The 18,643-nt window shown below is 41.6% G+C and overlaps 1 protein-coding gene across 7 annotated transcripts in view; it reads left to right on the top strand.

Moving 5' to 3' along the window:
* Window positions 1–18,643, top strand: part of PALLD (palladin, cytoskeletal associated protein) — a 283,256-nt gene that overhangs the window by 126,773 nt on the left and 137,840 nt on the right. For all 7 annotated transcript variants that reach the window (XM_053586003.1, XM_053585997.1, XM_053585972.1 and 4 more), the window contains 6 exons: window positions 1,505–1,680; window positions 4,776–4,842; window positions 6,115–6,220; window positions 8,513–8,587; window positions 10,570–10,711; window positions 11,498–11,521. In XM_053586003.1, coding sequence (XP_053441978.1) covers window positions 1,505–1,680; window positions 4,776–4,842; window positions 6,115–6,220; window positions 8,513–8,587; window positions 10,570–10,711; window positions 11,498–11,521 — 590 coding nt within the window. The remainder of the gene's footprint in view (window positions 1–1,504; window positions 1,681–4,775; window positions 4,843–6,114; window positions 6,221–8,512; window positions 8,588–10,569; window positions 10,712–11,497; window positions 11,522–18,643) is intronic.

Genomic DNA, 18,643 nt, shown 5'->3' with positions numbered 1-18,643 from the left:
TTCCATGTGCCAAACTGTGTTGGAATCTAACCAGTAAGTTAATAAGACAAGGCCTCTATCCTGCAAAAACGTATATTCTAAAACAATGGTTCTCAACCTGTGGGTCGAGACCCCTTTGGGGGTCGCACGACTCTTTCACAGGGGTCGCCTAAGACATCCTGCATATCATATATTTACATTACGATTCATAACCATAGCAAAATTACAGTTATGAAGTAGCAACGAAAATAATTTTATGGTCGGGGTCACCACAACATGAGGAACTGAATTAAAGGGTTGCAGCATTAGGAAGGTTGAGAACCACTGCTCTAAAAGGGTAGAGAGGCGCATAAAGAGCTACTTTTAGTATAACTTGGGAAGTTAAGTGCCACAGTTGTGATAAAGACAAGATGCTTAATCTTGATAAATTGATATATTTAAAAACCCAATTTGAGTGTACAGTCTTAGAAATGTGGTGACATCCTACTATATTTCAAAGCTAATTTGTTAATTACATACTCTTCCATTAAATAATTTTCTACATCATTTCCTGAAATATTTTTAACACAGTTATCAAATATATGCTCTTACATTTAACTAAAACCCTTAAAATCATGAAACTTTAAGGCAAGAAGGTCTCAAACAGATGAGGAACCTCTAACCTGGAAGCTAAATGACATTTCTAAAGTCACAGTTAAGCCCCCTTTTTAGGCCATTAGTTATACATGGCACATTTCTACATATTTCTTTAAAAACAAATCACATTTGGGGCTTTTTTAGTGCAGCTTCAGTTGCGTTTTTTGTTTGCTTTCTTGGTAAAACATAATGGCAACCACGTGTACATGCAGCTGTTTGAATCTAAGCAAGGTGCTGAGGAGACAGAATGAGGGCCTGGGGCTCAACCTGCAGCACCCCCAGGCCAGAGCCCGCTTGTTTGGGAAGGGAAAGGGCTGCCCTGCAAGAAGGAAACACAGCACAACTGCTACCTCTCTCCACATCTTGGGAAACAAGGCAGTCTGCTAGAAAGTTTTATAAACACCAAAAAAATGTGGAAGGCATTAAATCTGCTACTGCTCAGCTGACCAGAAGAGTCAACAGAAATATTGCTGCCTATGACTACTTAACCTATTGATGTTTTGAGCATAATGGTTATATTACTTTTATGTTTTTCTTAAGATAAAGGATAATAGATGAAATTATAATTAATGTAGGAGGCATTTATTATAAAACATTTTATAAGATGCTTCGAATTTCTGTTCCTTTTATTTGGTGACTGAAATGGTCTTTCTGAGTTTGACAATGTCTCTTACACCAAAGTTAATAAAATGTATGTGGTGGTTTACAAAGAAAGCCTGTGGGAATTGTCATTAATTTCATGGTCTAAACTGAAGAGTCTCTCTCAGTATCACAGACCCAGATCGTTTTCTTTTTAGTCAAACCAAGTATCTTACTATAAAGCATCCAGACTCCACTCCGCTTTAGAGAGTCACCGTCACCATCTCCTTCTCTCTGCCCTTTGCTGCAGGTGGTTCTGTGATGGGAAGGAGCTGCTTAGCTCTCCAGACATCCAGATCTGCGTGGGGGGCAATCTCCACACACTGGTCATAGCTGAGGCCTTTGAGGACGACACAGGTCGCTACACCTGCCTGGCTACGAACCCCAGTGGTTCAGACTCAACGTCTGCCGAGGTGTTCATCGAAGGTACAGGCATGCAATGAGAAGCGTGAGGGGTCTGACAGCCAAGTGTCGCGGGCATCTTGTGAATAAGCTTTTCTGATGCAAACGGTATAATGGCACAATTAAAACCTCATTTCTCCCAGAAAACTTTATAACTAAATAAAACACTTAGGGGCACATCAACGATCTCTCACGTCAACATTATTTCCTTTTAATTTAAAACATTTTAGTCATTAAGGTTAAATCTTCTAAGCCTACCATAAAGTACTTTGGGAAATTAGCTCATTGGCCAATGTAAAATATAAATAATTTTTTTATAAAATGAAAGATTTCAGTGTGTTTTTTCCACAAGAACAATTACATGATATGAGACAATCTCTCAGATAAACTCTTGGGCTCAAAATAAGTAAATTGTTATATTTTACTCATTCCAGCACTAAATGAGACTAATTGTATCCATGTTGAATTGGTTCCTAAAGCATGTTACTATTACTATATCGGCATATAGTCATTGGAGTCTAGCAAAGGGTATGAAGTTTAGAAAATAAAATCTCGGGCGGCGCCTGTGGCTCAGTGAGCGGGGCGCCGGCCCCATATACCGAGTGTGGCGGGTTCAAACCCAGCCCCGGCCAAACTGCAACAACAACAACAACAAAATAGCTGGGCGTTGTGGTGAGTGCCTGTAGTCCCAGCTACTCAGGAGGCTGAGGCAGGAGAATCGCCTAAGCCCAGGAGTTGGAGGTTGCTGTGAGCTGTGTGACGCCACGGCACTCTACCGAGGGCAATAAAGTGAAACTCTGTCTCTACAAAAAAAAAAAAAAAAGAAAAGAAAATCTCAACAAAACCGTCCCTACAGGTTTTAACATCTTTCATATTGGAGCCTATATCAAAATCTGAAAGTGGTGGTTGATAAATACAGAGAAAAATGTTAACCTGAGACAGGAGTCTTTTTTTCCTGACCAGCAGATGCGAGTAGATGCTAACAGGAGACTGGATTGGGAGAGGGAAGCCCCGCCCTGGGAGGCAGGGAGCTAGCTGGCACAGGGAGGGCCCTCTGACCTGACACCTACATACAGTGGCATTGAGATTCCAGCAGGCTTGATAGGTGTGCAAAAACGAGCGAATGTGTTCTTACTCAGTAGACATCAGCCTCCTTGGTCCTTCACCTTTCTCTGAACATTAGCTGGGGAAAAAGTATTGAGAGTGGCTTTCTAGATAGAGATGATCGGAGGATTTTCTTTTTTTCTTTTTTCTTTTTTTTCCGTTTTAGATAATTTCAGTGTTTGGAAGCAGGTGAAAAACAGCCATTTTTCTCCCCAGTTTTTGGCCACTTTGAGAGTATGGTATCTCCCACATGAGTTTTGCCACCCCTCCCCCTCCCAGACACTTTTGTGATTCCAGTGAAATGGTTTCTCTGGTCACCCATGACCTTCTAGTCTTTACTGGCTTGGCATTTCCCCTGCTGAGCTCTCCCTGCCTCCTCTTCATAGTTAAAACCTTTCTTGCCTGTCACCTGTTTATCACCTGTTTTGGATTGTCATTTTGCCCTGTTTTCTCCCTCGTCCCCCAGTAACCCCAGTCCCACTCTGTTAGGGACCAAAGCCCTTCCTATTCCTTCCCTCCCAGAACACAAAGGCCTACCTGGGCCAGCCCCAAGAGCTCCCCCGGAAAGACCTCAGCTTGTCAGAATCGTCACCCTGCAACCCTTCCTCCTTTGTGCCCAGTGTGAAAACCAGTCCCAAACCACCCGGGGTGCAGATGTCAACTTTGCCCAGATAGGTCTCAGGTCCCTTTCACTCAACTTGGCCTGAACTTCTCCTAATCTCTCTTTGGGTACACCACTAACCCCTTCTACTCTTGAGGCCTCAGACAGCCAAGTGCTATGCAGGAGCCCTCCAGTTCCAGGTTCCCACCCGAGTTTTGCTGTCCCCAGCTCCAGTCACACATTTCATAGCAATGAGGGGCCTGTTGTGAGCAGAGCATAGGCACCCAGGAACACAGCTTGGTGGGACAGTCACGCGCACAAGGAAGGTCACTGGCTGCACGTTCCAACAGTGTGCGTTCCCGGTTACCACCATCTCTAGTTAGGCGACTTCATGCAAATTACCCAGCCTCTGCATTTCTCAGTGTTCTTATCTGTAATTTGGAACTCACTTTTACTGAGCTTCATTATTATAATAATTAAATGATGTAAAGCACCTAACAGACAAACAATGGTGCTCAAAAGTTGCTGGTTCCTTCTTAAACCCACCTCCATTCTCAGGGAATTAATACTTTTCTGGCAGATATTATAGGTAACATGCATGGTATAAAGAAGAATAGTGGGAGTTCAGAGAAAAAAGAGCACAGAATGATGACTGGATGATCTAAAAGAGAAGCTATCAGGAAAAGACTGGAGGTGGAGGTGGGAGGATCACTTGAGCTCAAAACCAAGACCTTGTCTCTACTAAAAATAGAAGAATTAGCTGGGCACCTATAGTCCCTGCTACTTAGGAGGCTGAGGCAGGAGGATCACTTGAGCCCAGGAGTTTGAGCTGTCAGGTGTGACACCACTGCACTCTACCCAGGGTGACAGAGTGAGATTCTGTCTTCAAGAAAAAAAAAAAAAAGCCTGTTCCTTTCAAGAAAGCTATTTATTATAATTTTTTTTTTTTTTTGAGACAGAGCCTTAAGCTGTCACCCTGGGTAGAGTGCTGTGGCATCACAGCTCACAGCAACCTCCAACTCCTGGGCTCAAGCGATTCTCCTGCCTCTGCCTCCCAAGTAGCTGGGACTACAGGCGCCCATCACAGCGCCCGGCTATTTTTTTGGTTGCAGCCGTCATTGTTGTTTGGCAGGCCCAGGCTGGATTCGAACCCGCCAGCTCAGGTGTATGTAGCTGGTGCCTTAGCCGCTTGAGCCACAGGCACCGAGCCTCATAATTTTTTTTTTTTTAAATGATTTTCTGAAGAAATAGTTCAATTGAAAATGGTCGGAACCTGAATCACTCTCTATTTCATTGTGTAATTAAGTCTAAAATAAGACTTTGTATGTTTTTTAAAATGAGGAATATAACTCTTTGAAATTCTTATAAATGCTACCTTACCTTATCATTATCATTATCTTTAATGCTTCCCCAGGTGCAAGTTCAACAGATTCTGACAGTGAAAGTTCAGCTTTCAAATTAAAACCTGGAGTTATGCCACAGTAAGTACCTCCAATTCCATCAATTATTTATAAACAAACAGAGTAATTGGGGTATAAAGCTGTGTGTGCAATGCTTTGAAGGAAATGATAAAATGAAGCTCAAAATTTTATAACTTATAAGTTTGAGATTGGAAGTCTATATTTCATCAAAGATATGCCAAAATTTAACCATATACAATGCTAATTTCAAAGACAACTGTCTAACTGATTATAAATGTATGAAAAGAGCTATCGCATTGCGAGATAATCAGTTATGTCATTACTAAAATGTAAATAAGAACCAATTTATAAAAATTAGAAAATATTTAATTAGGCCAGAAATAGATTTTCATTCAGAGAAAAAAATATTTCTAGTTATATGTTGTGCCTGAAAAATCACAAAATTTAGTTGTTCCTACAAAGATAATATGGACAGTTAATAAAATCTAACAGCTTAATTATTTAACAACAACAACAATAAAAAAAAAATCTACCAGAAATTTATAGGAAACTTCATTCATATTGAGACATAAATTCCTTTGACCTGCTGGTATATACCTACCTAACAATTATATCCATTCAGCATCAGATGATGGGACCTTGTGAGACCACATACTTCTGCCCCCCACCTGATTTTAGAGAAGGAGGTCAAGGGCAGTGAATTTACATGTCTTGTCAGCTGCTTGGCAAAGCTAGGCCTAGAAACTAGCTCTTCTTAATCTTTCCTATACACTTCACTAACTTTTATGCACTAAGAAAAGAATTCCAAGATACTCTCAACAAAATTAGAAACCAGCGGTGCCTGTGGCTCAAGGAGTAGGGTGCCAGCCCCATATACTGGAGGTGGCGGGTTCAAACCCAGCCCTGGCCAAAAAGAAAATTAGAAACCAGAGGAAAGATCAGCTGCTAGACTTAAAATAGACAGCTAACACTTGGAGTTATTACGTAGAGGACCCTAACCCTAAACGTTTCAAGTATCTGCTTACTTACTAAAGACTGGACTCTTTCTCAGATATTTTCTCTAAGCATTTTAAATTTGATCCTCTAGAATCTTTGATACCTGAGTTACATTGAGCTATTTTCTTTTATTCACATGCTTCTCTTGCTAACTAACTGTCTACTAGACACATTCTGTGCATGCACTGACCACAGGGATTCCAGCTATGGGTTATGGGTTCTCATTTCTGAAGATTAAGTATGCAAAAAAAAGAAAAATCCAACCCAGCTTTTCTGTGGAAATGTTTCAAAGAATAATTCCTGCTAAAAATTCTGACTTGCCTCCCTATTTTGCAGAGCTCAAAAGAAAACGACTTCTGTTTCCTTGACAATAGGAGCATCATCTCCAAAGACAGGAGTGACCACTGCTGTAATCCAGCCGTTGTCTGCCCCTATTCAGCAGGTAGGTGGGGCTTGAGCCAGAGCCCAGTGATTCTGACTAGTGCACTCCCTTGAAATATTTTCTAAATAGAAACAGTACTGAGAGGAGACAAAGTGGCAAATAAAGCTCTTCCTTCTCATTCACCAAATATAGTCTTTGACCAAAGCCACCCTGTCAGTCAGGCAGCATCTGCATTTCCACTGGGCTTCTCTCCCAGCTAATAATCTGATGAAATGTTATCTGTTTGGGCTATAACATTGTTCCCTCACATATGTACCCTAGTCATTTAGCAAAAATTGTTAGCTCATTTAAAACAAATTAAAAGACAAAGAAAAGACCAAAGGCCAACAAAAAGATTTCCCATTTCTAAAATCTAAACAGATGAGAAAAAACAGCTCAAATCCCTTGACCTCACCATATTTTGGTTCTGCTTTTATTTCATTACAAGACTGCTTTAGCCAATAAAGGACGATAATATAAACCACTGGAAAGTCATTGTGGTGAGCTTACTTTGCAAACACAGGCAACATGAATTTTTCCAAAAAATGTAAAAAAATGTTACATTTATGTCTGTAAATCATGATGACATAATGACTATCTTTAACACACTGACACTAGAAAAAATATTTTTTCTTTGGGGTCATGGTGTTTGATAAGGTCAAGATAGGTCAAGAGACATGTGAGTTATATATACCTCATGAGGCCCCTGGACTTAAAATTATTGTAAGTTAAATACAACTCACATGGCAGTTAATGTTAAAGATCACGCTCAGAGAAGGGTTTTCCCCACACTCTGAGATGTGAATTCATCCCTCACTCTGTCCTGTGGCCATCACAGTGCCACCTTTATGGTCTAAGGAGCACTGTGAGGGGTTTGTACCTGAAGTGTGTGACATACACTCTGTGATGGGGAGAAAATGCAAGCAGCAGAGAAAAGGCATTTGTGTTCATAAACTTCCTTCAGCCAGTATAAGTTACTCAAAGATGGCATATTAATCATCAGTATTAAACCCTTACACCAGAGTGAATTTTACAGAAATATTTCTGAAACACTGAATATGACGGAATGTGTTCAGGTGTAACACAGAAGCTTAAGAACAGAAAGCTGTGCATGTATCTGAATATGTGCATATCATAATAGCATGAAGAGAACATTTTTAAATGGCTTAACCTCTGCAGGAACACTGAATAATGTAACATATCCCATGTTTATCGCTGGGAGAGTGAAGTGCTAAGAGAAACTCCATCCCTCAATGGCTCTGGGCACTGTCACACCAAGGTTAGGCTTTGGAGCCAGACTGCCTGGATCTGAATCCCAGCACCACCTTTTCCTAACCAAGGGGCCTTAAACAAATGACATGACCTGTCTGTGCCTAGTTTATTCACCTGCAGAATGAAGATGATGGTGCCACCCATCTCCCAGTATTATTAAGAAGATTCAGTGCATTAATCTTCATATGTATGTGGCACAGAGTAAATACTATAAAAGTGTTCATACTTTCTTTGGACATAAAAAGTGAAACATGAAACCCAGCTCCCTGAATCACAAGCCAGAAAAAGTTCTTCCAGGAGTAATGAATAAGGTCCTATCTTGTCTACAACTTTTGCAACATTCTTCATGACTTCCTGTGGCATATTTAGATACGTAATACCAGGTCACCATCAACTAGGGTTAAGAAGCTAACAACCACTTATATAAGTGAACAAATATAGATTATTTGAAAATAAGTGATTGTACACAGAGAAATATTTTCCATTCACTACTCACGTCTCTAGACATGTGAAGAAATTCACCATTCAATAAGTGTTTTAGCACTTTTGTATTTTTTTTTTGCACATCAAGAAAAAAGTAATACATATTCCTTTTCTCCTTGTTTCCCATAAACCCTATACTGGAAAAGAGTGCAAGTTAAAAATAAGACAGGTAGATGCTTGATAACCTACTTTAACCTTCCACTGCCAATAGCTGATGCTTTTTATTTAATGATTGCAGGCTGTATTTAAAAATAAAATGTAAGGTCTGTGAAAACTTTTAAAAAGATCCTTGTGTTAGTCCCACACATAGAAATCCATCTGGTAATGGCATTTAAAAGCTTGTGGATCCCCAGGGACCCGGGGAACTTTTACCTCGAATATCCTTTTGGACACAGAAGAGTAACAGATGTGAACAAAGGAAGCTGAACGACGTCTGCAGAGTGATGTGTGGTGATGCTTTCACTCCTGTGGAGCACCCCTCACAATGAATGTGCCTTATCCTATCTTTTCAGCAATTTGTGTGTCTAGAATTTGAATCATGTGTCTCTGCCTTTTCAGGTTCAAAGCCCAACTTCATATCTCTGCCGATCTGATGGAACCACTGCTGCCTACTTTCCTCCTGTGTTTGCCAAGGTCTGACATCTGGAAGACTCATTCTCTGGATTTGCCTTGGTCTTTGAATTCCTTTCACATGTGATTTTGTGTAGCAGTCATTACAAATCACAGTGAATAGATTTAGTAGGCTGATTATCGTGGTTACCTTTGGGGCTACATAGATATTGCTGAACAACTGCTGTGTGACAATGATCTGTGACAAGTCTGAAAGATACGGGTGTGGTCAGGGACCTGTTAGAGCTTAAAATTGAATGGAAAAGCCAAGATGGGTAGAAAAATATAAGGCATAATATTGTGTGGGAAATTGCTTGGGAGATCGAGGAGGTTTTGAAGGAAATCAGAAAAATGGACTAATTTTCAGTTTGTTCTATGTCAGTGATTTGCATCTCTAGGCTGGATGACATCCATGTCGCTCTATGGTAACATTTCATACCCCCTCCCCCTTTTTGAGAGGGGATTATAAAGCTTTCTTGAAAGACTTTTTTTTTTTTTTTAAGAGACAGAGTCTCATTTTGACACTCTTGGTAAAGTGCTGTAGCGTCACAGCTCACAGCAACCTCCAACTCCTGGGCTTAAGCAATTTTCTTGCCTCAGCCTCCTGAGTAACTGGGACCATAAGTGCCTGCCACAAAGCCCGGCTATTTTTTTTTTTTTTTTTTTGCAGTTTTTGGCCGCTCCTGGGTTTGAACCCGCCACCTTTGGTATATGGGGCCAGCGCTCTACTCCTTTGAGCCACAGGCACCGCCCGCCTGGCTATTTTTTGCTGCAATTTGGCCGGGGCTGGTGTCCTACACACTGAGCCACAGGTGCCGCCCCTTTCGAAAGACATTTTAAAAGGTTGAAATAAAAGGAATGATGGTGCCATGCTTGTGGACTGGAAAACTGTGAAGTCCTGACTCCTAATTAATCTATACTTCATGCAAATCTAGCTAAAATCCCAACGTGGGTTTAGCAACCTGATTCCAAAGGTTGTGTGGAAGAATCAGTTCCTAGACTTCTGGAAGCCCCAAAGGGCTTCAGCACACTGACCACCACTCACTGCCGCTGTTGTTTTTTCCCAGGACGTCATTTATCATCCCCTCAGATAATTCACACCAAACCAAATCAAACAAAAACCCACGCACACTCCCTAATGTAAATTTGCTTGCTTTTGGGTCTGTGTATAGGTAAAGTACTTTATTATATCTGAATTATTTTAAGAGGACTTCATGCTTTACATCATATCTAATACTCGACTCAGAAAGTTTAAACAAGCCCCTTGTTAGTTTATCCTGAGGGAGGAAGAGAGAGAGAAGAAATATGAAGGAACTATTGACATTCTGATATTTATTAATAAGCGTGAAAAGCTATACCTCTCTGCATCTGTAAAGCCAAATTAATTTCTAATCTTTTGGATTGTAAGAATGTTTAGGTCTGGAGGTGGAATGGGGTGAGAGGCAGCAAAAGCACAGCAAGCGAGAAGGGAGTGAAGCCCATTGAGGGAGAAAGGTGGACTCTCGAGATGAGACAATACTAAAACCCATTTTGCTTAGCAAGCCTGCCATAGGAAATGAGGTGGGCAGAGGTGGTGGGGAGTATGTGTAAAGGTTAGAGCATGTGAAGACAAGTGGATATGCTTTTAAACTGCTTTTTATAAGAATTCACATTGATTTGGAGTGTGATTGTGTTGAGAAGTGTGCATTCCACCAGCTCAGTTACTCTAAATGCAGAGGGAGAAAGTTAACAGTAGTGACTGTTAAATTCTGTAAATTAGAATCAATGAAATTTGCAGACAGGCCAGAGAATTCTGCAGAACCTTATTTAACTTGTGACAGGGAGGTTATGAAGAGCGCTGGTCAGTGGGTACAAAGGTGTTCATCTTTACCTAGGTCAGTGGCCATTATTTTGTGATGCATTTTGTATTTTGGATTTTTTGTCTGTAGTTGGAATTTTTTATTCTGCACTGTGAAATTGCTAAAAATCAGACCAGAGTCTGATGGGTACATCTGCTTTGAATTCAGGAATTGCAAAACACGGCCGTGGTGGAGGGCCAGGTGGTGGTCCTGGAGTGCCGAGCCCGTGGAGCGCCCCCTCTGCAGGTGCAGTGGTTCCGGCAAGGGAGTGAAATCCAAGACTCTCCAGATTTTAGAATTCTACAGAAAAGTAAGGAGAGATGCCCATTTCCCTAAATCTGACCACTTTATTACTTTACTTTCTGTAGCTTCAGAAAAACCAAGAGGGTAGAATCATTCTGGTGAACTGAACTATATTTTCCTTTTTTTTTTTTTTGAGACAGAGTCTCACTATGTCACCCTGGGTAGAGTGGTGTGGCATCATAGCTCATAGCAACCTCAAGCTCTTGGGCTCAAGTGATCCTCTTGCCTCAGTTTTTCAATTTTTAATAGAGACAGGGTCTTACTATTGCTCAGGCTGACCTCGAACTCCTGAGCTCGAGTAGTCTACCCACCTCAGCCTCCTGTGAGTGCTGGGATCACAGGCTTGAGCCACCTTGCCCAGCCTTGAACTGTATTTTCAAAAAGTGGAAAGACCAGATGTTTCAGTGTGTGAGATCCAGTAAATTAAAGCAGTGGCCCCTTTGAAACACTGATGAAAGTTATGTTTCCTTTCTTCAAAAAATACATGTATACATTAGGACTCAAAGTTGGGTAAATAATTTTAGGAGGTTCACAAACCTACTGTAGATCATCTATGAACTACAGTTTAAAAAACTTCCTAGTGTGAGGTGTTAACTGGCACTCAAGTTTCTGTGTTTATAGAAACGAGATTTGACCTTCTGTCACTTTATCTCTTTGGTACTATGGAGTTTGGCTAATGTTTCTGTAAATGCGTCCTAGACAGTGTTATAGAAACGGATTGATAAGTTTATTATTTAATGGAGCTCCATTCTAATACTCTGTTCTGATTTTTTTTTCCCCATGTGGCATACAGAGCCTAGATCTACAGCTGAACCTGGTAAGAATCTTTTTTTGGGTGGAGGGAGGTAAACAGATCTTTGGGGTTTCAATAGTTCTTTGTTTCTGCTTTAAAGCCATAAGCAGACAGATGTTTTTGCAGTTGCCTGGAAATGTGAAACCCCCTTAAAGACAATATCGTCTTTATCGCTGGTCAGCACACTGCATTTTACATCAACTTCTTTATTAGTAAAATATTAACTTCCACCCAGACAAAAGGGTCAAGTTCAGCGACTTCAGGCTTTGTAAAATACAGTCATTTATACTCAGAAAGCAAACGGAAGTAATGATGAGAAAACATCCTCCCAAAATCCCAGTAGAAAAGAACAATCTGCCGCGGACTCCTGCTGACCCAAACCCCCTCACAACTGGGCTTCCCGGCAGCCAGCGGACCAGAGCATCCTGAGGACATAAGCAAAACTGACCCCCAGGCATTTCTCATTTCTGTGCCCTAAGGCATAAACTTTTACTGTTCTACAAGCAGAAGAAAGTCGTCTTGCCCTGGGATCTTTCTCCTGCCAAGTCACTTGACCTCATCAGGGCCCAGCTGGCCCTGCCTCAGACTTCTTGTATATTTATGACTCCTCACAGACCGAAAGGGTGTTGGTAAAGGAAACAAAATTTTTATCTAGGTATTTCATAGTGTGTCCTCCCTGCGACTATTTTCTTTTGTATTTTCCCCATCAGCAAAGCCTCACTTATTTCTTAGCAAAGGGTAGGAACACATAGCACTGTCCTGTGTATGCGTCTGCACCAGCGTCCAGAACTTGCCAGATGTGCTGCAGGAGCCATGACTTGCTCTGACCATTCCCTTCTTTCACTTAACAGTTTGCCATTTTACTTCTAGAACATAGTTTTGGTCATAAATCATTTAATAAAATTAGTCCTAAGTGGCTTCATGGAATCACCTGACCTCTAGAACTTACTTTTAATGTGGCCAAACCATGAAGAAAAGCAGAGATGTGGAAGGCCTTCCTCTGAAACCCCGGTCCTTGACATGTGTAAATATGCTTCTTTTCTATGTTCACTTGAGTTTTCTTATTTTTATTTTCACCTTTAGTTAGATCTGAAAGTATTTAAGAAAATAGACTCCTGCATTCCACAATAAAAGCATTTGCTGAAAACAATTTTTTCTTGGTAGAGAAATATTTCAAACTAATCTTATGTAAGGAAAAAACATATGTAGTCAGGAGCTCTTAAAAAATTAACACAACAGATTTTCCCTGGTCTCTAATAACTTTGCCATGATTACATTTACCATGACACTGTGAGAGCTGTTCCTTTCTCAGAATGCTCTGCTTCAGAAAACCTGCCGTTGGGGCAGCCCTTGTGGCTCAGTGAGTAGGGCGCGGTCCCATATACTAAGGGTGGTGGGTTCAAACTTGGCCCCGGCCAAAATGCAACAACAACAACAACAAAAGAAACAGAAAACCTGCTGTTGGCATGTAGTGTTAAACAAAATCTGTGATCATGTGCTATTTTTTGTTGTTGTTTTTGAAACAAAGTCTTAATATGTTGCCCTTGGTAGAGTGCTGTGGCATCACAGCTCACAGCAACCTCAAACTCTTGGACTTAAGTGATTCTCTTGCCTTAGCCTCCCAAGTAGCTGGGACTACAGGCACCCACCACAACACATTTGTTGCATTTGTCATTGTTTAGCTGGCCCAGCTGGATTCAAACCCACCAACTCTGGTGTATGTGGCCAGTGCCCTCCCCACTGAGCCACAGGTGATGCCTGAGATTGTGTTTTTTGTTTTTTTTTTTGTGGAGACAGAGTCTCACTGTACCGCCCTCGGGTAGAGTGCTGTGGCGTCACACGGCTCACAGCAACCTCTAATTCCTGGGCTTCTGCAATTCTCTTGCCTCAGCCTCCCGAGTAGCTGGGACTACAGGCGCCCGCCACAACGCCTGGCTATTTTTTTTTTTTGTTGTTGCAGTTTGGCCGGGCTGGGTTTGAACCCACCACCCTCGGCATATGGGGCCGGCGCCCTACTCGCTGAGCCACAGGCGCCGCCCGAGATTGTGTTTTTTAAACCTGAAACGCATGAGTGACCACTCAAGTGACTGCTTATGTGTGTTGCTGCGAGTAAGAACCTCAGAACAAGCAAATATTAACATGTATTTGTATTTAAACAAGTTTCAGCATGCCTGACAAAGAGAGGTATGATTCTTCTACTAGTTGCCAAGGGTTTCCCTTACATTAAAGTTGAACTCGTAAGAGAAAAACCAAAAAACAAAGATGACTGTTTACTTTCTTAAATGACTCAATTGACTATTATATCTAATGGACCACTGACTTTGTCAATTATACATAGGGTGCAAAAAATATACACATTTTAAGAAAGAAAAAATAGGGCGGCGCCTGTGGCTCAAGGAGTAGGGTGCTGGTCCCATATGCTGGAGGTGGCGGGTTCAAACCCAGCCACGGCTAAAAACCAAAAAAAAAAAAAATAGCATGAAAATTATAATTATATATACTGATAACAAAAGATGAACACAAGTCACATTGAGCACCTCTTTTAATTGCAGAAGTCAAACATGACTTGAGTATTACAAATTTAATACAGTTTTTTCCTTAAAATGTGTATACATGTTTTTGGTACCTCTGTAGACCATGTGTGTGGGAATTGTCTTCTCTGATCACTGATTTTTAGCCATTGTTAAGTGGAAAGGAGAAAACCAAGACATACCCACAATTCATCTGAGGCAAGAGATAAATTTTATAGGACTGGGTCGGTGATACTTTGCACATGCTAAAACATAAATATCCTTTGAAATTTAGGAAAATATTTGAGCATTCAGATTTTATCACCCTCCCTTTCTGCTCTCTTCCCTTTCCTTAGTCACTTGCTGTCTCTTGGGGGCCAGCTTTTGTGAGTGTTCCTTCCCTCCCTCCCCTCCTTCTCTCCCCTCCTTCCTTCCCTCCTTCCCCTCCCTTCTCTCTCCTCCCTCCCTTCTCCTTCCTCCCCTTTCCTCTTTCCCATTCCCTCCCTCCCCTCCCCTCTCTCCTCTCTCTCACACACACATTCTTCCTTCCCTTCCTCCCCTCTCTCCCCTTCTATCTTCCCTCTCTCTCCCTTCTCTCTCCCTTCTCTCTCCCTTTTCTCTCTCCCCTCCCTCCCCTCTCTCCCCTTCTCTCTCCCCTTCTTTCTCCCCCCTCTCCCCTTCCTCTCCTCTCTCTCCTCCCTCCCCTCTCCCTTCTCTCCCCTCTCTCCCTTCTCCCTCCCCCCTCTCTCTCTCTCACTCTCTCTCACACACATATTCTTCCTTCCCACCCTCTCCTCCTCTTTCTCTGTCTCACTCTCTCATTCTTTTAATCTCTTTTTTCTCTTCTCCTTTACTGTCCTTCCTCGTTTATGGGCAAGATGTTTTAAAGTTCTAGAAATAAAACTGAAAAGATCACTAGTGCCTGGATATAGCCCCATTAGGGACTAGATATTTAGATAAATAGCAGGTTGCTTCCCAATGCCTTTGTGCAACTGAACGGGTTTTTCTTGTCAGTGCTGTGCTGTCTGTGTGATGTGTTTCACCCCCTCTCTGTCTAGACAGAAGGCAGCTTGCATCACGGACCTCTCCAGACTGTCTTGTGAACTAATAGCTAGTCAGCTTACTTGAGACCAGCATCCATCTGCCACATTACCTGTTCTGGCCTTCTTGACCTTCTGACTTTACACTAATTAAATTCTTCAAAGACCAGTCTGGGGGTGGGGAACGGAAGACTCCCTTGGCAGCTGTTAAAGCTCCGGCTCTTACTCAGCTGTCTGGAAACAGCCACAGACGGCATTGGGTTACTTCTGTATCTTGGTCTAATGGCACGCAAAATTAAAAATACAAAACGTGTCTCACTGTTTGGAGGGTTACGCCAATAAGGTGTGCGGCTTGCTTTCAGTGTAACTCTACTGCCTGCTGTGACCCCGCTTAGAGCTTACACAGTGGAGTTTGTGTTTTGATTCTGTAATTCAAAATGTGAAGTAATTTTTACTTATTTAATTGTTCTGAGTGTTGGGTTTTAGGGGGCAATACTGGGGATATTTGTTGAGATCCCAGTAGACAGTTAAACACTTAATGTAAGTTTTAGGTTAGGATGGTGGATTGAACAAAAAAAAAAGGCTGTGGGACAAAAGTTGGCTAAATAAAACCCTGTGACCCCCAAACCGTGTGACAGCGTGCCCTGGGATGTCATCTCAAGAGAAAAATAATTGATAGATAATGATCGGGCAGTTTCTTATGCAAAGGGTATGCCACGGGGGAAGGCCAAATCAACAAATTCCTCTCCTGTACTCAGAGCTTCTAATCAGCTCACAGTCATGTCAGACAAGCAGAGATAAAAGGCATCTGAAGAAAACCTTTAACATGAATGTCATAGGTGAAAATAAAAGGGCAATATTACCAAAAAGCAACTTAGAGAAAACAAATTTGCAAAGAATATAAAATATAAGACAAATTAAAATCTCTATTCGGACAAGAAAATTATGCATCCAAGAGGTAAAATGAAAAGCTGTTTTAAAAAATGGGAGGGGAGGACAAAGAATGTCCTTGGAATGAAAAGGTTGGCAGCAGAAATCAAGGCTGAGAAAACATCCCACAAAGTACAGCAAAGAGGCAAAGAAGGGACATAGGAGAGAACCAGCCCCGGTCGACCCCATGTGCCTGACGGGGGTCCAGGAGAGCAGTGAGAAAAGGGACAGAAGGGATTATCACTGAACTGGTTGATAAAATAATTCAAAGAAGTTCCTAAATTGCTGTCAGTTTCCAGATGGAGAAAGCCCCCTGTATGGAAAGTGCATGGAGCAAACTCAGGGCAATCCATATCACAGAGAGATTCAGCATCCACAGAACAAGAAGTGGGGATCCAAGTGTCCAGGGATAGCCTCAGGTGTGTCAAGACCATCCAGGTCAGAGTGGAGCCTTCCCAGCAGTCTGCACTGGACACAGGCAGTGACACAAGACCTTCAATGTTCTGACATAAAATTACCTCCCACTTGTGATTCTCCCTTCACCAGCAGTTCAGTTTTACATGAAGATCTAGTAAAGATATTTTCAGACTTGCAAGGTCTTACAAATTTTCCCCACAAGCCTTGATGGGGGATGTGCTTTACCGTGAGAGAACCTGCCCAGGAAGGGCAGCTGTGAGGCGGCATAGGGTACCAAGTGCCCATGGGAGGAAAGGGAGCCCTGTTGGCCACAGCCCTGTGTCATGAGCATGTGAGTCCAGGCAGAGCATCGGGGACTCCGACTCCACCCAGAGCTTGGCACATGGAGCTGACTCCTCCTCACCTACCCGGAGCTTGGCCACATGGAGCTGACTCCTCCTCACCAACTTTCCCTGCTGGCCTGCTGGCCATCCAGGTCCTGCCCACACTGAGGCCCCCAGACTCCCCACTGAGGCAAACTTGAGATTCCTACTCCCAGCCTCACCCACAGAGCGCCTGTGGGGCTTTTATAAATTTCCAGGGACATTGGAAATTTATCGCATCCACGGCATGCGATAATTCTTGACAGTTTTTTCTAACAGTGACAAGGTTGCCTTTTCTTTACATAACCAGATTTGTATCTGAGACCCAATTTTTTAAAACTAAATGCATTTCTTAAGGATACATACATATGTAATAAACATCCACAGAAAATCAAAAGAATTGCTATCCCATAGAAGAAGGAAGATTGAGCTGAGGGAGGTCAGATGAGGCATTTCTAAAGCACTGGTCATATTTTATCCTTAGGCTTAATCATAGATACGCAGGGATTTGTTTCATTGTTATTCCTGAATCTGCACATTTAAAATATCCTTCTCTACGTATGATATGGTTCACAATTTTTAAGAGTCCTTTATAAATACTAATAAAAGCATTGCCTTTACCCACACTGAATTTCATCTTGTTGGTTTTAGCTGACAGTTCTTTTTTATCAATTGTGTTAGGCAAACCATGTGGTTTGCAAGGTGGAAGCTGGCTTCCTTTCTGGGGGCGGAAAACCTGGGAAGAAGGTTTGTGAAAATGACCCTGATTACCCAGGGGACCTAGTAATCTTATCCTTGCTTATCCTCATCATTTTATGAGTTTTCACCAAGAAAATCTGGGTTTTATTTGTGTTTAACCAAGTGTTAAGTATGTCCAAGAAAAATGCAATTTAGCCTTCTGGGAGATGTTACTATGATTAAATAATTTCTAGGTAACTGTAATGAATAGAATTTATCATTAGTAGTTTCTGATTTAGTAGTCTATTTTATGCCCTGAAGTCAAAACCTGGGGAAAGGGCGGTGCCTGTGGCTCAGTGAGTAGGACCCTGGCCCCATATACCGAGGGTGGCAGGTTTAAACCTGGCCCTGAAAAAACTGCAACAAAAAATATATGGGTGTTGTGGCAGGCGTCTATAGTCCCAGCTACTCGGGAGGCTGGAGGTTGCTGTGAGCTGTGATGCCACGGCACTCTACCCAGGGCAACAAAGTAAGACTCTGTCTCTAAAAAAAAAAAAACCCGAGGAAAGTAAATCTAGGAAAACTGAATTGAAATGGATCATAATTAAAGTTATTGATAAGTTTAAATGTTTCTGGAGACAGTTTTTATAGTACATGTAGGTGAACCTTTATCTGACATAAGCAATCATTTCCTGATTTCCATTCCTTACTAAAATTTATTTTACAGATGTCTTATAGGCCTTTGTTCAAGTAAGATGCTACCAGATGAAAATTCAATACTAACAGCCTGGCTCGTCACATTCCTCACGGCTTTCTTCGTTTTTGTAATGTCAGAACCATATGAGCTATGATGTTTCTCTCTCTCTCCACAAAATGTGGCCATATTGTCACTGCTATTTTTCATCCTGCTATCTGAAATTTTCCAAGAGAAAAAAAAGCTGGACAAACTTTGGGACATGGGATTAAAATTTTATCTAGTAAAAATCATTGTGACATATCAATTCATGAAAATCACTCAAAGAACATGTGTTTTCTTTTTTTGTTTCTTAAAAAGTGTATCTATTCTATATGTTCAGCTGGTCATCAACTATATGCAGGTGTACACCTTATTTTATGCATAAAAATAGTCTTGAGAGTTCATATACAATGAATTCTGTTCAGTTACATTTAAAACACATCAAGGAAGCTTGTGGAAAGACTAGTCTGAGA

This window comes from Nycticebus coucang, chromosome 1 (genome assembly GCF_027406575.1).
Source record: "Nycticebus coucang isolate mNycCou1 chromosome 1, mNycCou1.pri, whole genome shotgun sequence".
NCBI lineage: Eukaryota > Metazoa > Chordata > Mammalia > Primates > Lorisidae > Nycticebus > Nycticebus coucang.
The sequence above is the reverse complement of the archived record's forward strand: the minus strand, read 5'-3'. Positions and strand labels throughout refer to the sequence as shown.